Here is a 19,363-nt window from a genome sequence, read left to right as displayed (position 1 = left end):
CTTGGGCTGACCGAGCAGTGGCCTTGTGTTGAGCCACATCCAGATCCTGGTTTGATGTTTGTCCCCACGAGGATTTGCTGCAGGCTTTGCCGCTGAAAAAGTGGAGTCATCTGCATAAACCCCACTAAGTCTCTATGGTAAGAGGCCACCAAATACCACCTCTGTCTGTGGCCATCCCTCTAATTATGAAAATAATAACCCCAGGCAAAGCTTACAGCCCTGCTGGTGGCTCAGGGTCTGTTGTGCTGGGCCCTGTTCAGAGAACTGCATTTGAAGGAGATGGTCCTTACCCTATAGGTGGTTATATAGGGCTGTGTGTTACCTCCCCCCCAACACCATGGGTGCCTCACCCACAGTGACAGGCCAGGCTTGATGCCTCCTGCCTTGTGGACACACAGGTTTGGGATCTGGAAGGGGAAGTGCAGACTTCCCACACCTCTCTTCTGTCTTCACAGTGCTGCCTTCTCCGGGTTTGAAACTGGAAATGGGATTTATGTCTGGCAGGTGGCTGGGGCAGAATAAGTTCCCTAAAAGTGGTGGCTGCCATCTCTGGCTGAGTGCATCTTCATCTGTTTCCTCCCCTCCTGAGAGCCAGAGCAGGGATTATCCAGAACAAATCCTGTTACCCAGCTGCCTCCTCAGTGAAGGAGTCACAGGACAGGAGCGCCCTGTGGAACATAAATCTGTTAGCAGATGACATCACAGGTGAAGGTTTTTAGGGTTTCTTTGCCAGAAAGTGGCAGTGTTGATTGCCAGGCTTAGTAGTGAAGAATTTGAAGTTGTGAGTCATCCCTCAATTTATGTCTTAAGTATGTAGTGGTAAAGCTTAGGAAAATCTGTGTATGTATAAAGTGTTTCCTCTTAGGGAGCTGAGAACCCCTTAGGTGCAGCAATTACTATTTTACTTAATTGGGATTGAAATACCAAACGATCAGAACATGCCAGCTCGTGTCTGTTATGGGGAAAACTCAATTGCTCAAGAGAAAGGTCTTTTCATCCTGTCTGGATGAAAATCTATTGAAAAGAAAAATACCTGACATTTTTTGGTCATCTGCTCAAACGTCTGTCGGGGCCCATGGAGGTGGTTCTTGGTGATGAAAATCATTTGTGAGAGGCAGCTCCCAGCAAGGAAAAGGATTCTTTGCTGATTCTCAGACTTGTGGTATTTAGCTTGGTATTTTACTTGTAATTACTCCAGCAATTAGCACAGTTACAGATTTTGTCTTGCCCCTGCTGCTCTGTGTGCACTTCTCACAAGACATTTGCTGGCCTGCCCTGAGGATAAACCTGCCTTGTGCAAAAGCACATGCTGGGGAATCAGGATCCATGGGGATGTTTGCTCTGACCCTTTGCAACTGGTGAGACAGTGCCTGGCCCTGAGCAGCTCCTGCACAAGTCAGTGCTTTCTTTGCCTGTGTCCACCTACAGCTGCTTAGTGACATAAAAGTGAGGGGCAAACAAGCTGTGCCTGTGTTTTCCTTCCATTGTTAAATACTTCCAGTCATCCTTGCAGTAGCTGAAAATGCACAGAGCCCACCAGTGATATGTGGGGTGTTGGTGCTGTGATCTCATGGCCAGAGCCATGCTGAGAACATGAACCTTGTAAAAAGAAGTTAAACTTCTTCTGTAGCTCAGCAGATTGGACATTGTGTCACAGAGATAGAAAACTCCTGCCTGACATGAGCTTGGGCAAACACTTTTCATGCTATTTTGTGCTTTTTTTCTCCACCATTACTCACAGCATTTGCTTTGTTCAGAGCTTCAAGCTATGTGAACCGGTGTGTAATTGTCCTGGAGGGTACATCATGCTGACACAGAGCTGCCAGACACCTTCTGATTTCAAAGTGCCATTTACTCACACATTTTCAGTGTTTCTTGTTTGTGCTGGTGAAAGCAGCTCCTGACAGAGAAATGGATATTGGTGTGAGCAGCTCCTGCTGCCGTGCTGAGCCTGTTCAGCTCCTCAGGTGAATGACCAGCCTCATTCCAGCTTCCCTGGTAAGAGCCACTGAAGGACACCACAGGGTTCTTTCCCGCTTGCTTAGCTAAATGTTACTAAAGAAAATAAGTTGATAATCAAGTCCAGACCTTTTTGCAGGAGTTGCCATGCTCTGTTCCCACCCTGCTTTCCTTCCCCTCGCAGTGAACAGAGGGCTCCTGATGTGTTGGAAGAGCCTTGTTGGCTCATTGGGGTTCAGAGATCCTGCAGTGACCCTCCAAAGAAAAGAGCAAAATGCCAGTGGTCTGGTTGCTCTCCCTTCACTCTCTAGCAGCCCATCTGAGTCCATTTTCTGCTCAGTTATGAGCTCTTCTTCCTTCTGTTTATGCTCCACTTAACAAAAGATGTTGGAGCCAGATGATTTTTCTGCAGAGGATTTAATTTCATTGGAGAGAAGCAGCAGTTTGTAAAACAGTCCATGGGATTAGTGTCACCTCAGCTCCTACACGATATTCCCACCCCCTTCTTGAGTATGATTTCTTTGAAAGCTGAAATTTGCATTGCTGTTGATGCCCTGCCAGGCACTCCAGCAGGGTTACTTTCCCTTGGATGCAGTTCAGGAAACCATCATTCCTTTTCTCATATTGTTTCTCATCAAAGGAGAGGAGCACCTTCCCTTCACTGCCCTGCTCCCTGCAGCACTGGCTGAAGTAGCCATGGATGTTCTTCAGTCCCACCATACTGGAAATGTGAACTGGAAATTATTTTGGTGGCATGGAAGCTGAAGCATTCATGTCCTGAAGAAAATAGACTTCAGCATTTAAAAATCTGTTCAGAGTACTGGTAGAGGTCTTGATTAAAGCCCATGCATGTCTTTGGGGTATCTTTAATTTTGGGGATGTATCATTTAAGTAGACAGTGTTGGGTGAACTGGTGTGTGTCTGTTTCCTATATATGTCCACCTGATTTACCTGATCTCTCCTTAATCCCCACCTTGCCTTATCGTAATGAAACTACAACAGCTGGGTTGTTGGGGGGAAAACCCCTTTTCCTAGAGAGAATATTGAGGTTCAGTGGATTTTCAGAGAAAATGTACGAGCTTCACTGGCAGGAGAACCGGCCAAGCAAGTCCGCAGTGGATTTGAGATGTTGGCTTTGTGGCTTTTGTCTAGCAGAGCCTGAGCAGCATTTGATGCGTAGACGTTTTCAGACATTTCGCATGGAGAAGGTGTTGGCAGGTCTGTTGTTAACACCCTTGCCTTTAGGCCAAACTATTGAAAATTCAAGTTCAGCTTGAATCTCATTTCAATGGCTTGGAAGGCTGCAATCTGATGGGCTGAAAAAATCTCATCCAACTCCAGCCCTTATTAGGAGCTTAATCTGAAGCGCAGCCAAAGCCCAATAAGGGAGAGGGCAAAAAAAAAAAAAAGCAGTAAAATGGAACAAGAAATGTGCATCCAATTTACAGTATTCCTCTGCAACCTTAATTTGTCCCCCTGTATATGTTACGATGCCGTTTCTAATTACAGGATTACATATGGGTTTTTTCCATGGCACCTCTGCCCTTGCTGCTCCTGGAGGGCAGCTGAGGCAGCCCAGTGAAGGATGGGGCTCCATGTGTAGGACTTCAGCCCTTCATGGTGCTGGATTTGGAGGCAGAGGAGTGAGGCAAGTCATGGAAAAAGCGAGGGTAAAGTGTTGGTTGAAGAGACAGGAATGCCTGCTCTGCTGCTGCCGCAGGGCTCGGGATGGTGCTGGGTAAATTGCTTTTCATGCACAACGAGGGACTTGATTTCCCGGGTCCCCAGGGTGAGGGTTGAGTTGCAGAAGTGCTGAGTGCTCCTGCTGCAGATGATCTCATGGGAAGTTGTACGTCAAACATTTAAAATGCCGCTCCGTGCTATTTATTTTTTTAAAAGGGAGCTGGAGGCTGATTCTGGAACTGGATGCCCAGAGCTTCTCTGTAACTCTTTTCTTTGGCTATAAACCAGAGGTGTTGTGAACGTAGTTCTCTAGGATTTTATGAAAATAAATTCAGAATCCTTTGAGAAGAATCCCAGTCTGCAGTGGCAAGACGCCTTCATTTTTGCCTTGGAGCAGCACATGAAAAGTGTCAAGTGAAGAGAGCTGAGTGCTGTGCATGCACAACCAGCAGAAACCCAGAGCTGAGTAATTCCTCTGTTGTTGAGCGTCTCTTCTCAGTTCTAACTGCGTCAGGACTGTGTGCACACCTGATATGTGGCCATGCTGTAAAGACCCCTGCAAGTGGACCAGATTAATGCTACAGAAACAGCATATTTCCAGCACATCCTCGCTTGCTCTTCTGGTGCAGTATGGGAGAAATACTGGGAGGGTACAGGCATCGCTCTCCAGCAAACAGTAACAAGGAGGAGGCTGAACAGCTCAGTCCTGAAGATGGTAATTCCTTTGCATTTCTGACGTGTAGCATAAAGTGGGAGGTTTTTGAATCATCCAGGAAGTGTGTAGTTTAGGCTGCTAATGCCAGATGTCTGCTTTTGGCTTATCTGAATGTGGGTTGCATTTGATTTTTAGGCTGGACCGGTGTTGTGTGTTGGAGCCTCGCTTGCAGAATAACTCCTTGTGTCCATTGAAGAAGGAGGTCGAGGGAGTTATTTTTTTCTGTGGTTTTATGGAACTCTATACCGTTGTCTGTCTCCAAGGAAGATGTGACGCACGATGGCTTTGCAGCTATGCAGCTGATGGAGAGGCACATAACTGTGGATGCTGCCACAGGGATGCTCCAGCAAGAGGGTTGGACAGCCAAGAGGCAGCCAGCATTCCTCCCCCTGCTTCAGTACCCTTTGGACTTTGTTCCAGCATATCTCCTTCCTCCCAAAACGTGGATTAGGAGCTGCAAAGCTCTCTGCAGGAGGAGCAGCAGGAAGAGCCCCATGAGAGGTGCTGTCGGGAGGAAGGGCAGCGCTCAGCCCTGCTCCTCCAGGGCTGTGCAAGGGTTTGAGCAGAGCTCGCTTCTATCAGCAGATGTTGTCAGGCGTGCACAGGCAAAACCTTGCTCTAATTCAGTAATTATAAAATTCCTGGCAGAAGCTGTGTGTGACTCAGCTGCAGAAAAATTACTGAAGGAAAAAAGAGTTTACGGAGTTAGGCTGACTTGAGCACACAAGAAGGGAAGCTGGGGCTTTCTGTAAATCCACTTACTTGTCCAGCCTTAGTCTACCATGTCTTTTCCTGGAGAGAGATGAGACGGGAGAAGCAGAGCAGTGAAAGCCCAGGAGCTCATCCTCCCCTGGCCACAGCTCCCTGAGGCTGATGGAAGAGGACGGATGGAGAGTTCCCTTTCCGCTGCCCCGGCAGAGCCAGCACTCAGCCCTGGAGCTGCCGTGGCTCTGGCTTGGGAAGGAGGGCAGGGCAGCCCCTTCCCTGCCAGCTCTGAGGATGGGAGGAGGCAGCTGCTGCCTGCTCAGCATTTGCCTTTGCCTTTCCCCTCACTGCACACACTGGCACAGGAATCCGAGGAAACCTCACTGGCAGAGGAATCCATGGAAGCCTCAGACAGGTCTTGACTTATCTGCAAAGGGTGTTTGCAGCTCTGTCTCCTAGGGAAGCTGCCTTTTTTTCCTTTTGTAAACATTGGATTTAGTTTTATTTTTGTTAAAACGCACATAACTAATTTCCCTTGGAATCTTTTGCAGGCGTCTGCTCTCCGTGTGTTTTGGCCTTGCTGCCCAGTGCTGGTTTTGAATCCCAGTCCCAGTGGTGGGAAGTTTTTAGAATGAATGCCAGTTGTATTTTTCTCTTCAATAGAATCACAGTGTCCGCCTGTGGGTTTTAAGCAAATATCCTTGGTTTTATGTTTTGCTTGCAAGTAGCCAGGATCCAAAGGGTGTGTAGGCAACCACAGAGATTCGGCAGGGATGCAGCACTTCCCTTTTGTCAAAAATGACTGCATTTTTCTTCTTTTTTTTTGTATCCTGGCATGCACCTCCCTGAGCCTGCTGCTGCTGTGCCTGGCTGTTCATCCCCTGCAGCAGGCAGGATCCATGCCTTTGTATGGGGCTGTGGTGGAGGCACCCAAGGGAGGTGTGTGACAGCCCCAGCAGTGAGTAATTTAAAATCACACCTGGGGAGTGTGGGGTAGGAAACAATCCTGCCTGGTGCCTCTGGGAGTGTGGATGTGTCTTCACTTGCTTGACTTTTCAGTGGCCAGAATGTCTTTGCTTGCACTTGGTGCTAAATTTTCTGCCTCTGTCGGTTCTGCTGTGGTCAGCCCCTCATAGCCACGTGTGTGTGTGTTACACTGGCTCTGTTGTTCAGGTGCTTTTCAGCATTTCCATTACAAAATCTAGTTTCGGTAGCACTGAGTTGTCTGCAAAGTTGCTTTTTTTTTTTTTTTCTTTTTCAATACACCATTCTCTGAGGAACTTCTAAGAACACACAGCTCCCTGGTGTCTCCAGTGCAGCAGTAAAACTGTAGCACTCATCAGGTGTACTTTTTATAGTTCCTTTAGTCGGCAGTTTTCTTAGTTCTTTTCCCTTTGATGTTGGTCACTGTCAGAAAAGAAGTTTGAAGCTTGTTGGATAGGTAATAGCTGATAGATCTTATAAAGTATTAGTAATGAAATGGGAAGTGAGCAGAAGACTGTGTAGTGGTGGTATCAGCAAGAACACCCAGTGAGAACAGTTGATTTTAGTGTTGGAGAAAGGCAGAATAAACTTCTTTTGCCTGGGATGGGAGAGGGAAGCAGAAATTCTGCAAACAGGTTTGTATCTGCATGAAGCTTCCATAACTGAAGAGCTGTCTATATCCTAGGAGAGTCTTTATTTACTTCTTGGAATCCTGAGTTTTTAGAGCATGTGTTGGCCATGCAAACTCTCAGCTTTGCCATAAATCTGTGTTTTGGCAGTGCTTGTCCAAATGCCATATTATCCAGAAAGGAGTAGATAGGGGATTAGAGCAGAATCCTTTGCTATTTATGGACTCCCTTGGGGAATACATTGTAATACTCTTTTGAATGGGCTAAAAGGTAACCGCAACAACCCAAAGCTGCATGTGCTAAATCTTCCCTGTGGCCCTCCTGTAGATCTGCTGGGGGGGATGAAGGGGGGGATATTTCAGCTTGCAGATCTGAAACAACCTTGTTCTGGCTTTAATGATCTGTCACCTGCTGACTCCCCGGGATTCAGAACAGAATCTGGGACTCGTGCTTATTTATTTATTTATTTATTTATTTATTTATTTTTACGAACGGGCTGGGTTTGGAGCTTTAAATCTCTCCTTTCCTAAGCAAGCACAGATTTGGAAATCATTCATTTGTTACAATCTGTAGGAGCATCTTTCTTGTAGAAGTTGCTCATCCTTTCTCCTCTGCTCCGGAACTGCCGTAACCAGTGCGGGTCCTGCGTATCCGGGTGTCCCTGTTGGCGCAGGAGGAGCAGGCTGGATGCCAGGCTGCCAGATGGAGTCTGGAAATGTTCAGCAAAGCTGCTGGCTCAGGCTGTCCTGATGCCCTTCAGCAAACTGAGCAGCAAGAACTTACCCGAGAAGGGCTTTTCTCGTCCTTTTGAAGTTGTCAGTAATCCAAAGTGCCGCCTATTCTGTGCCCAGAATTTCATCTGTCAGGCTCTAGCTCTGCCCAGTGGAGGGAGGAGCTGCTCAACCCTTGTGGAAAGAGCACAGAAGACCCAATCCAGCTGTGTTAGAGCTACTGTAAAAGGTTCTGTGCAGGTGGACCTCTTCTTTGGCTGCTTCCTGGTCTGACTGGGCACCTGGACCCTCAGACACCCCTTTCTTTGCCCACCACCTACAAAACCACCTGTGTAGTTTATAAGGTGCAAGGCAAATGCCATAAACTTCATAACTTGAAGACAAAGTTTTTCTTTAGGGTTGCAGCCCTACAGACCAGCTGGCTCTGGTTTAGTTTCTCAGGGTTTGGGAATTTCCTGGGCTTGGGTGTTTATCCCAGCTGCCCAGCCCCAGGCAGCCCCTGGGGTACTGTGTTTGCAAGGAGGCCAAGGTGTGTTCCTTCCTCACTCCGTGGTGGAGTAGAGCAGTGCAAAGACTGTGAAATGCAGGTTTCTTTTGCAAAACTTTGCTTTTGGTTTTTCTTAGGAGCAGCAGGTTTGTTCTTGGAGAAGGGAGCATCTGCTTCGTGCAGGGCTTAACATGGCCCATTTTTGTGTGTGCTCACAGCAAAAATGTGTGAGCAACAGCAAAAATCAGGAACAAACGGATGGCCAGGGCTGCCTTCTCCTTTATGTGCCTGTTTAATTGAGTAATATGCGTGGCCTTGCCTTTGTGTTTACCTTAGGGTTTGTTATGACATTGAAGATGGATTTTCCCTGGCTCTTGCACACACAGCATGTAAAACCAACACAGCTCAGTACATGATCAGTGTGTGAAGCCTGGTGCAACCTGGGAACTCAGGCTGTACTTGGATGCACCCCATTGACAGCAGCTTTGATGAGCCTAGTGGGTCCCTTCCAGCTCAGGATATTCCATGATTCTGTTCTATCATTCATTGCTCAGTTGCACCTCTCAGACTGGGAAGCTCATCTCTTCTCATGCTTGTAGCCACTTGCACTGCTTGTCAAACACAGGGGCTTGTTTCAGATTGGTTTTTCTGGAAATAGGGACATTTGGGAGAAGAGAGACCTCTGAGGTATCTCTATCTTCAGCTGTGGGCCTGGTGAGTTCTTGGTAGCCATGGGGAGGGAGTGTGTCTGCATCCGGTTTTGCTGTCTTCTTTTAGTACAAAAAAGTTGCCTCCTAATCTTGGGATGATTTTTGTACAGACTTCTCCTTCAGTTCTCAGTTTCTGAGCCCTTAGTTCCTACCTAGGGAATTGGAGGGTTTTTTTTTCTCCTGTGCATCATAATTCCTGGGAAATTATGTAATTTATCGATGCTGGCTTGTCAGGAGAGACTTGGAATAAAAGGCTTTGTAGTGTGCTGCTTAGCTGGCTGTAAAAACATGAAAGCACCAGGTTTTTAACTGGCTTGCTCACACGGCTTTCCTCTGCAAAGCTTGAGCCAAAACACTCCTCTAGATGAAAGTCCAGGTCAGGCAGAGTTTGTCTGAGAAGGGGTATAACATTGATCTTTGGTTTAGTTTTATTTCTTGTAACCTCTCAGTAAGAGCAGGGAATGAGGATAAATTGTTTTCATCTCTCAGCGGTCAAAGATTAAGATGGATGAGGCAGTGGGTTGCCTGGAAGAAGCTGTTAAGTAAGAGCCTGGCTGTGACTTCTCTCTCTTGGATCTTGGATGAAGCTGACTTTGTGCTTCCTGCTTCCCAGGCGCACTTCCCCACGCTCCTCCTTAAATATCCAGCTGGTGAGTGATTGCCTTGAGTTTTCTGAGGTCTTTGAACTAAAATGAATGGGAAGGGCTCTGGGAATGAGGCCTCCCATCAGTCACTTGCCTTTCACCTCTGAGCACAGGGGTTTGAATCAGGTATGGCATTAAATGCACAGGGTTTGTCGTCCCTGAGGTCACATCCTGCTGAGCCTGCCTGAGCTGCTGGGTGTTTGCTGTAGCTGATAAAGTTCCAAAACCCCCAAGAGTTACAGATCTGAGCATCATCCCATTGAGTTTGAGTAAAGAAAGAATGAAGGAGGCTTTGGATAAGAGGCAGCATGGTATTCCTGGGATTTCAGGGTCTTATTTGCCATTCTTTGGGTAAGTTTTCATGGAACAGGAATATATCTCATCTACATCCCAGATTCAAATGTTCAGGGAGAGGATTCTAGGAAACTCTGACTAACGTTCATCCTGATTTGGGAGGGCACAGGAGAGGTGCATCATCTGTGGGAGCAAAGGCACTCTGCTTGTGGTGGGGACTGTACCACAGTATCATCATGTTTTAGGTATTTAATGAATTCTGGTTTTGTAACTGGAGTCAGTTCATCACCAAGTTGCCTGTGGGGTTGAAAATGTGAGACCCTTTGATAGGGGAAATGAGTGTGTTGGAGCCCCAATATCTTGCCCTGATCATGAGAGAAAAAAACCCTGTTTGATTTAGGGGGGAAGGTGTTGCTGTTTGGCACCTGGGCACAGCATAATTAGGGCTCACTTCCCATGGGAGATGTGAAGCTGCCGTGCTGGGACAGAGCAGGAATGGGGCTGGCTCTACTGTGCCTCACAGCAGCTCCTGTCCCTGCCCTGGAGCAGCCTTCCCTTGGCAAATCCTCCCTCTCCTCCCTCTCTGGTCAGCATCAGATTGGATTGGTGGTCCCTTGTGTTCAAGGGACCACTTTGTGAGTGTTCAAGTACTGATGGGGAAAGAATGTTGGAGAAATACTCAGCTTTGGGGCTCCCCAAGGTGGTGCAGTAGCTGGAACTGTTCTGAAGCCCCAAGAGAATTCCCTACAAAACATATGGCTGCTGTTTGCTGCTGCTGGAACAGCCCCTGATTGGCATCTTTCATGCTGTCACTAAGTGGGGACCAAAGCTTGAAGAGGCATTTTTACCCTCTGTGCTCTGTATCCCAAGCCAAGGGGTTTTGGGGAGGGGAGGTGGTGGATGGTGGTCACGCAGGACACAGGGCACTGGTGCATGGCAGGGTGGCTGCCTTCCTTCTTTTCCTGCCCTTTGATGTGCTGTGGGATATGTAATGAGCATCTGCCCTCTAAGAGAAAACAGATTTGAGTTCTAAAGTTGAAAAAAGAGGGAGCAATTTTGTTTAATCATTTTCACACCAATCCAGAGGCGTTTCTGTAAGAGCGAGCGGCATCTGGTTCGAGGGCAGCCTTGGCTGCTTTGAGCTCTCCTGCAGCTTCTGCAGTCTCAGGCAGAGATTGATGTTCCAGATGCTGTTCTCAGCAATCGGATCAATGACGTGCTTATTTAGACTTTTCATTTTTGAAAGGGGAAAAAAAAAAGTAGATTATACTTTTTAAGCTCATCTGAAGTCTTACAGATCTGTGAGGGGTTTTGTTTTGTTTGTTTCCCGGATCAGGGCCCTGCAAATTCTTTCCCTGGTTATGAACACCACTCAGAAAGCAGGAGGTGAGCTGCCTGCCTTGGTACCTTGGTACCTGCATATTCACCCATTCCCTCCCTTCGAGCCACTGCAAGAAATACAGGATTTTTTATTCCAAACACAGAGTATTTGTTTCAAGGAGAAAGTACTTAAATGCAGCAATGCCCCTGTGCCCTGCAAGCTGCACTGGCTGTCCTGGTGTGCACTTTGGGTTGTCTCCAAACTTGTTTGTGTATGTGGGAAAATTACTGAGTGACAGGGAAAGTGCTGGGAAAGCTTTGGGGATTTGATTTAAATCTGATGAAAATCAAGGCTGCTGCCTGTTCTCCTCTGCCAGCACCCATTGGGGTGGCTGTAAAAATGGCTGCTGTGAGTTTGTTGCTGTGGTTTTCCAAACCCAGGCTTGTTATTTACCCATTTCCATCTATCCAGCATCAGTGTTGCCCTCCCAGAGCCCTGTGGTGGTCGGTGTGTTGTTTTGGAAGATGTCACTTGCCAAAGTCCCTGGATTTGGCAGGAGCGCTCCAGGAGTCCCATGGGAATGAGAGTCCTTAACCCCGTCCCAGCCCTTATCTGCTGCCTTGGCTGATGAGCTTTAATTACGGAGATCACAAATGCTTCATGTTCCTTGGGAGGCTGAGGCAATGTTTGGCTCCTGGCATACCCTGGGGCTGTCCTGGGATGAAAGTCTCTGATGGTGATCAGTGAAAGCTGCTCACCAAGAGGAGCAACAGCATCTTGTCCATCTCAGGATGAGTTTGGCTGGCTGCTGGGATGGACCCTGAGCTCCACACTTGGCTTTTGCTCTGTCACATAGTGTCCAAGCAGACCTGAGCTCTTGGCCAGGGGAGGTGTCACATGTTAATTTTTGTCCATTCAGGTTCTGCTCACAGCGTGAGATACAGAAAAAAAATCCCACAAAGTAAGCTGGAATTAAGCCACAGGTTTTGTTCTCATTAGTGTAAAATCAGAAAATCTGGTGTTTCTGATGCCTCTAAGCAGAGAAGGAGAATTAACTCCCGGTAAATGTAAGCAGAGGATACTTAAAAGGCAAATCGTTCACATACTTTCTTTAAAATTTGCATGAGTGTAGCAAAAGGTCATCGCAACTGCAGTCTCCTCAGATCCTGCCTGCCGGTGGCTGATTGCAAGAGCCTGTTGCTAAGTGTTCCTGGAAACGGAATAAAGATGAAGCAAGATAATTGAACAAGAGGAGGGAGAGGGAGAGGAGGGGAAAAGCTTGGAGCTCTCAGCAGAACCGCAGGGTTGCCAAACGAGATGAGTGTGTTGGAGTTTGACTGGATGGCTGCATTCAATCAGTTCTGACCCAGGGGTGGGAAAGGGGTGACTGAGTCTGAAACTCATGGCAGATCCTTGGAAAAAGTCACTTGGACACAACTGGATGATTTGCTTGCGTTTCCTGTGGCTCATCCAACTCCAAACACGTTGCTTCCTAGCACTGAGGCTGGAATGGGGATGGGAAGATAGACCGTGCTCCCACAGTGCTTTTCCTGGATAAAATCTCTGTTCCTGCAGCATGGATTTAGTTACCCTGGGATCATCTTCTGGACAATTCAATAATCATGGAAAGCAACAGGATAAAACAAGAATGCAAGCAGACAAATCCAGAGCTTGACTAAGGCAGAAACCTTCAACTCCAGGTGATTTGAGGGGTGTTTTCTTTCCATCTCAAGTCAGGCTCCCCTCTGAGGAAACAACTGATGGTGGTTTCGTGTGTTGCAGAATCAAATAAACCCCAGTGCAGCTCCCTTTTATTGCCGAAAAGACAAGGAAGCAAAACTTCCTGCTTAACTTTGGTCTCTCTCTAGTTGAAGCTCTTGTAAAAACACCAGGCTTTCTTCAACTCCATGGATCTATTTCCTGGAAACAGTTTTAGTAACTGTTTCTGGAGTGATTTTTATCATCCCAGAGCATTTTACAAACTGAATATAGTAACAGCTGAAATACAGCCCCATCTGAGGAGGGTTGCTGCCAGCGCACAGAAGTTTTCGGCATGTTGTAAAAGAACACACAATTTGCTTTTTCTTTGCAGAGAATCTCCCTTATTCTCACCAAAAACATGAGGTATCGCTCCTGCCACTCAGCCCTCTGTGTCACCTCCTGCTTTGCTCTTGACTCAGAGACTCAGTAGCAGAACTGGTGCTGGGTATCCTTGGCTCTCTGAATCCTGCGGTCTCCGAGCCTCCCCCTCCAGCTGGGGCTGGCTGTCAGCAGAGGGAATTAATATGCTGCATCTTATCTGACACTTTGAACACCCCCGTGGGATTCACGTTTCATCAGCTCCTGGCAGCAGCTCCTTGTTTCTCCATGACTGTCTGTGCCATGCTCGGGGTGGCAGGAGGGACACGGTGGCCAATTCTCTCACACCAGCGTCCTGCCTTCATCTGTGTGCTGACTACAGGCTCTTGCCCCTTTGGAAAACTCTACAAAAGTGGAGCTTTTGACCTTGCTACTGATTTTTCACTGTCTCTGCTCATCTTCCTAATTGGTTTGGCTGTTGCATGACACCTTAAAATGAAGAAGAGGGAGTTGCAGGCTGCTGTCCCATTCCTCCCCGGTCGATGGCTCTGGAGCTGGAGGCCTCTTGTGGCTCGGTGCTGGGTTTCGGGGACAGATCGGGTTCCCTCGCTTGCCCTGCACCTGGCCCACCATGTGTGTGTGTCATAAACCCCTCAGCCCTGTCTGCTGGCCCCGTACTGGTTGTCCCTCCCCTTCCTCTGTGCCCAGCCCACACCACAACTCTGCTCCTTTGCCTGTCCCTCCCTTCCCTGTTCCCCAGTTTTGCTGGAGCACAATGTGATGGAAAAGCTGCTCTGCAAAGAGTGGGGTGGGTGAAGAAATGGCTTCTCCAACTTCCCACATGCTGATTTGTGCTGCAGTTGAGGTGCTGATGTGTCTGAGCTCTGGGCAGCTTTATTCTGCCCTGGTTTTAGTGTGTGCAGGTGATTAATTGCAAACGTGTGACTCTCAGTGGCATTTTCCCATTTAGAGATCATTGGCTGGGGCAGGTTTACATTTCCAGCCTCTCTGCTGAGGGGCTGAGTGTCAGTTTGGGGAGCAGGAGGGAGAGGAGAAGTGCTCAGCAGGAGAGCATTTTCCAGCAGCCTGTGTTACATCTGTCCTGCCTGTGTCACACGTCACTCGGATGCTCTTCCCCGCAGGGCACCCAGTGCTGGCTCAGGCCAGCACAGCTCTGGGGCTCAGCTGTGCTGGTGAAGTGTGATAGGAGGGCACAGAGGCCCTGAAAACACATCATCATCATCATCAGTGGTTTAGCCCAGAGCAGTTTTGGTGGTGTGATGTTTCCTCAGGATGGGCTTGGGACTCCAAAGGAGAAGTCCCCATGAGCTCTGTAGCTGCTCGGGGTCAGCACAGGCTGTGGGATCCCTTCCACTCCAAGAGCCGAGGAGGAGCAGGATAACTCGGAGCTGTCACTGGCAGGGATTGCTCTTTCCAGCTGGAGCTTGAGAGCACCTGGCTCTGGTTAGTTCCTGGCATATTTTGATCTGTGGTTACAGAGTGAATCCCTTGAGCTGTGCCGCCCTCCCGAGCTGTGAGCGGAGCCTGTTGCATGCAAAGCCCAGAGCTGCCCCCGCAGTCGGGGCTGTGGTTGTGGCCTTTGTAGCTCTGCAGCTGTGTAACCTTTGCATGAAAATCCTCCTTGGGTTACAAACCAGGAGTGCTGCCAGGTGAGATTCGACGCTGTCGGCTCTGAGATGCTGAGATGGTTGCAGCTGTAGGGAGGGCCAGACCAACCAGTGAAACCTCTCCTGAGATCAGCTGGAGAAAAGTGGCTGCCTTTAAACTGTCTGAATGTTTGCAGTGATGCAAGAGCTGTGTTGAGTGGAGGTTTTTGTAAGGAAGCATCACAGTGATGTGATGGATGAGCTATTGCATTTCAAAAGGTGCTGTGGAAAAGCAAATTTCCCATCCACCCAGTGTGGGTACCTGAGCAGCAGTGGGCACAAGAGGGTATCTGAGATGTCTTGATAGTTTTACAGGAATCTTTTGTGTAGCTGGCCTGGGGGATGTCCTGGTGCTGGCTTGTCACTGCTCAGGAGGCTCCTGGCTGCGGCATCCTGGAGCCCTCACTCCCCGGGGTGTGTTACAGTGCTAACAAATACTCCATTGTTTTCCAGGATTTTGTTGGTCTGATTGTGTAAGGTTCCCTCTCAGATTAACCACTGAAAACAAAACAGAAACCCCACTAATACCTCATTGTGTGCATTAAACAAAACAAAACAAAAAAAAAACCAAATCCCAATTTCCCTGCTGATTTAAAAGGCTTTTGTGTTTGGTGGGAACTCTGTCTAAACTCAAGGCTTTTCAGAAGTGTTTGTTTCTTAGTGATCCGGGATTGCAAGGTGTTTGACCTTGAGATTACTGCCAGCACTCAAGTGAACAGTAGCAGCAAAGGCAAAGGCAGTGGGTAGGAAACCCATGTTCTGGCAGCTGTCCCACTTGCAGTGACAGATGAGACATGGGACCAAGGGAGGCCCTGAACTCCAATTCAACATCCCAGACTCCCACCCCACCCCTCGCCTTTCCTATAAACAGATGGAAAAATATCCCTTCCCCATAGAGAGACAGAAATTGTTATTTTTTCTTACTGCCTTTGTGTTTACACAGCTATTTCTTACTCAGCATTAGTCATTTGGGGGCGTAATTTATAGGGGCCATGGATGATACACTTCTACATGTGTCTGAAATTTTTCCCACATACACTTGAACTCCCGCTGCCTTCACTGCTTTTTGTGTGTTTGCAGAAAGAAAAAGTTTATGAAATACCTTGCTCATGTGCAAGCCCCCTTTTAAGAAGTAAAGCAAGGTGTGCACATGGAGGAAAAAAAAAACATTTATTCGAAATACATGGAGGTATATTTCCTAGTCGTGGGTGCAATGCTGCATCCTTAAATTCTGCATAATCTTTGGGCTATTGAATACAATTTGAGAAACACTTGAAAAAAAGAAAGTTTATGAAAGACATCCTCACAGTGTTGATGGACCAGCCTGTCTGGTGGCATCCTCCCTGCTTGATTTCCTGCCTGGGTTATCTGTATGTTTAGTCAAATGCTGCTTCCTCCTGATCCTGGGATCAAATCAAGCTGCCACCCCAGCACCTCTTTGAAACCTGCACATGTAAAACAACCAGGGCAGCTCCCGTGTCTGCTGCGGGCCCTGGGGCTTTGCTCGCCATAGATCATGTTAACTGCTCTTCAGCTCTGCTCAAATTAAATGTTTTCCTATCAGATGTGGGCTGCGGAGGATCCAGCCTGTCAGCCTGCATGTGTGTCAGGGGGAGGGGAGCCAGCCATGAGCTGCCTTGCCCTCGAATAAAACGCTCAGCTCACAGTCCCTTGGATGGCACAGCCCAGGAAACTGCAAAGAACAGCATCCAGCGCTGGGGTGGCGAGAGGAAGGAGATGGGAGGAAACGCCAGGACATGAGGTTGGGCTGGCCCAGGTCCCTCATCCCGGGCCTTTGGCTGTGGACCTCCTCATGGGAACAAAGAGCAGCCCTTGGCTGGCGGCCGCCGTGCCAGAAACCCGCAGAGAGATTTCCTTCCGCTTCGCCTCCAAACCCTCTGCTGCTGTGCTCCCTGGTCAGGAACAAAAGCCTGGGATCGCAAGCTGGCTCCTGCCAGGGTCTCCCCCCCAGCAGCTGTGGGCTGGTGTGGGCAGCCACAAGCTGGACCGTGTTGTGCCAGTCTCCCACCGTGGAGCCGCAGCAAGGAGAGGATGGAAGTGACAAGCAGAACTTTTGGGTTGATTTTTTGGTTTTTGCTCGCACCGAATTGTATTGCTGGAATGTCCACAGCAGGTGCTGCTGGGCAGAAGGCCAGAGGAAACTGCTGCTAAGGTTGGTTTTAACTGGGCTTTCAGCCATTGCAGGCAGTGTGCGCACAGAGGGGAGCGATGGGATCCGTATGGACCAGCAGCCCCAGTGCCCTGTGCTGTCTGTCTCAGCTGTTCACATCAATCTTGTTTATTACAATTCCAAATCCTCCCTCCTCAGCTCATTAACGTTCCCGGAGCACACATCTCTCTCACCATTGTATTTTGTAATTAGATTTTGATTTACTTTCAGAGAGAAGCGGCAGCACAATGGACATTAATTTATCCCAAGCCTCGCTCCATCTCCTCGATGTCATGGGGTCAGACCTTGGCGTGCACCATCTGCTCTTCCCCCACTACTTGGCTGTGTGTCGTTCCCTCACCGTGGTCCCCTTCTGCTGAGGGGGTTCCCAGAAGCACGAAGGAAAAGGAGCGATGAGGGAGGGCTGGAAGAGGAGCCTTTGCCCAAGCTGAGCTTGAATCGTAGGGACAGGCGTGAACTAGATTCAAATTGACAGGGAGAGGGAGCAGCCTGTTGTCTGCAGAGCCTGGGTGGCCCCTGGTGCTTGTAAACCCTTTAAGGCACGATGTAAAAGCTGCAGTTTAACACTGTCAGTGAGCGAGGACAGAGGGGTTCCCGCAGCGCTGGAGCACTGGGGATGGCCATGGATATCTCGTCAGCCTGGAGCTGCTCTGTGTGGCAGAGCTGGAGGCAGAGCTGGGCATTGGGCTCTGCTGGTCCCTGCAGCCCTGGACCAAGGGCGCTTTTCCACCTAAGTGCTGCTCATGTGTTCCTCAGACAGACTTCATGTTTCAGCCCATGGCTCTTGAACGAGAGACCAGCAAGAGCTGAGCCCCTGCTGTAAAGGAAACCCCTCTGTGCTCTCCCACGGTCGATCATGCGGCTGTTGGAAGGTGGGATCTTTCCAATGCCTCACCAGAATTCTCCAGGCCCTTGGGGGTATTGTCTTGAAGAGGAAATTTTTAGAAAAGGGGCTTTACATTTGTTTTAGTAAAAAGCAGCAGCCATCCACAGCAGGAATATGTTCATTTTATTGCTGCCTTTGAGTGTTTAAACTGGCTTTGTCTGTCGCTGGTCAGGGTGAAAGTGTGGGTTGCAAGATGAGTAGAGCCTCTGCCCTCTGCATCTCTGGGCAGAGTCAGCTCCATATGCTATGGAAGAGGGAAGCGTGAGAGCTTTTATGGTCCAGTTTCACACAACAGCAGAGAAATGCAGCCCCCAAGGAGGGTGGGAGGACCACTTTCCCAGCAGCCAGGGCTCTGTGCACTGCAGGCAGTTGTGCTTTATCTCTGCCAGCATTCACCGCTGCAACTCAGGATTTATGTGAGCAAGTAAATACGACCAGGACTGATAAATCAATCAGCACAACCAAAAATAGCAGCCGGCAGCTGTTGGAAGTGGGGGATCCCTTCCCCACCAGAATGAGCGGAGCAGGAGGGGATTTCATCCGCCCCGGCCGGGTGCCAGCCCTGTGCAGAAACAGCCGTGGGCTGCTGGGGAGACCTCTCGTCTGACACCTTTATCTGGAAAAATTACTGTGGCTGTCTGCAAATGTCTCCCCAGCCTCTCAGCCAGGAATTCCCAGTCACCAGGATGAGGGGAATAACGGAGCCAGTACTGGTGGGGAGAGCAGCCTTGTGCTGCTGCATGGCCGACATCTGGGGATCGCCTCAGCCCTCCTCAGATCATGAGTGATCTCTGAAAGCCTCTCACAGCTGGCTGTGGATGGAGTCATGGAGGGAACCCAGGGCTTGTGGTTTCTAGGACAGCGTGGTGATGCTTTCGTGCAGGGATAAAGTTACTGGAGGAATCCGGTGACTCTGTTTTTTCCACTGGATGGCTGTACTAAACCACCTGCACAGGAGCCAGGGAAGTCTCTGTAAGGCTGCTCAGCCTGCACAGAGTCTTGTGAGGGGCTGTATTTCCTCAGTCCTTCTCCAGTGGGTGTCCTGGGGTGAGCAGTGACTGTAGCAGGCCTGAACCAGGAGCAAAGGGCGCTGCGAGAGGATCAGCTGCTTTCAGGCTGAATAGTCCATAGATTATTTCCACATCTGTGTTAGCTTTGGCTTGATCCCACAGATTTGCAACAGCTGTTGGGAAGCGGAGCAGAGATCCCCTCTTTAAATGGATGATCAAATCCTTAGAGTGTGTGGAATATGTTATTTATATGTCATCCTCTTCACGGCAGGAAAAACAGCTTTTCAGAATTGCTGAGGCAGCACTCTGCCTTGCTGCCTGAGCTATCATCCCATCAGCCCGCGGTCTCACAGCAAGTTGTAATTTGCTTTCTGCATCCCACACCCAGCCTGACACAGAATCCTTTGTGAGGTGTGTGGTTGTGCAGGTACCCATTCCAGGGATGCCTTTTTTCTCCTGGATTTCCCGTTCTGCATGGACCACAAGCAGTGGGTGTAAGCTGAGCTTGTCCCCTTTGCAAAACCTTCACATGTGCAAATCCCTGGCATTTTACCCTGAGAAAAGCTAACTAGTGCAATAGTTTGCCACAAGGCAGGTTGGGTCATCCCAGTGGTTTTAGGTGGAGATCAGATGTCCTGGCTGGAAGCTGTAGTTTAGGTGCAAAATAG

The 19,363-nt window shown here is 48.8% G+C and overlaps 1 protein-coding gene across 3 annotated transcripts in view; it reads left to right on the top strand.

Moving 5' to 3' along the window:
• The window catches only part of NXN (nucleoredoxin), a 47,913-nt gene that overhangs the window by 12,124 nt on the left and 16,426 nt on the right, over positions 1–19,363 (top strand). The window contains exon 1 of one of the 3 annotated variants that reach the window (XM_048324620.1): positions 4,019–4,357. The exons of the other annotated variants lie outside the window; for them this stretch is intronic. Within the exon in view, the coding sequence (XP_048180577.1) occupies positions 4,355–4,357 (3 nt within the window). The 5' untranslated portion in view covers positions 4,019–4,354. Of the gene's footprint in view, positions 1–4,018; positions 4,358–19,363 lie in introns of those variants that run through there. 3 annotated transcript variants of the gene reach the window in all.

The sequence above is a fragment of the Corvus hawaiiensis genome, chromosome 20 (genome assembly GCF_020740725.1).
Source record: "Corvus hawaiiensis isolate bCorHaw1 chromosome 20, bCorHaw1.pri.cur, whole genome shotgun sequence".
Taxonomy (NCBI): domain Eukaryota; kingdom Metazoa; phylum Chordata; class Aves; order Passeriformes; family Corvidae; genus Corvus; species Corvus hawaiiensis.
This window is presented reverse-complemented; position numbering and strand designations above follow the sequence as displayed.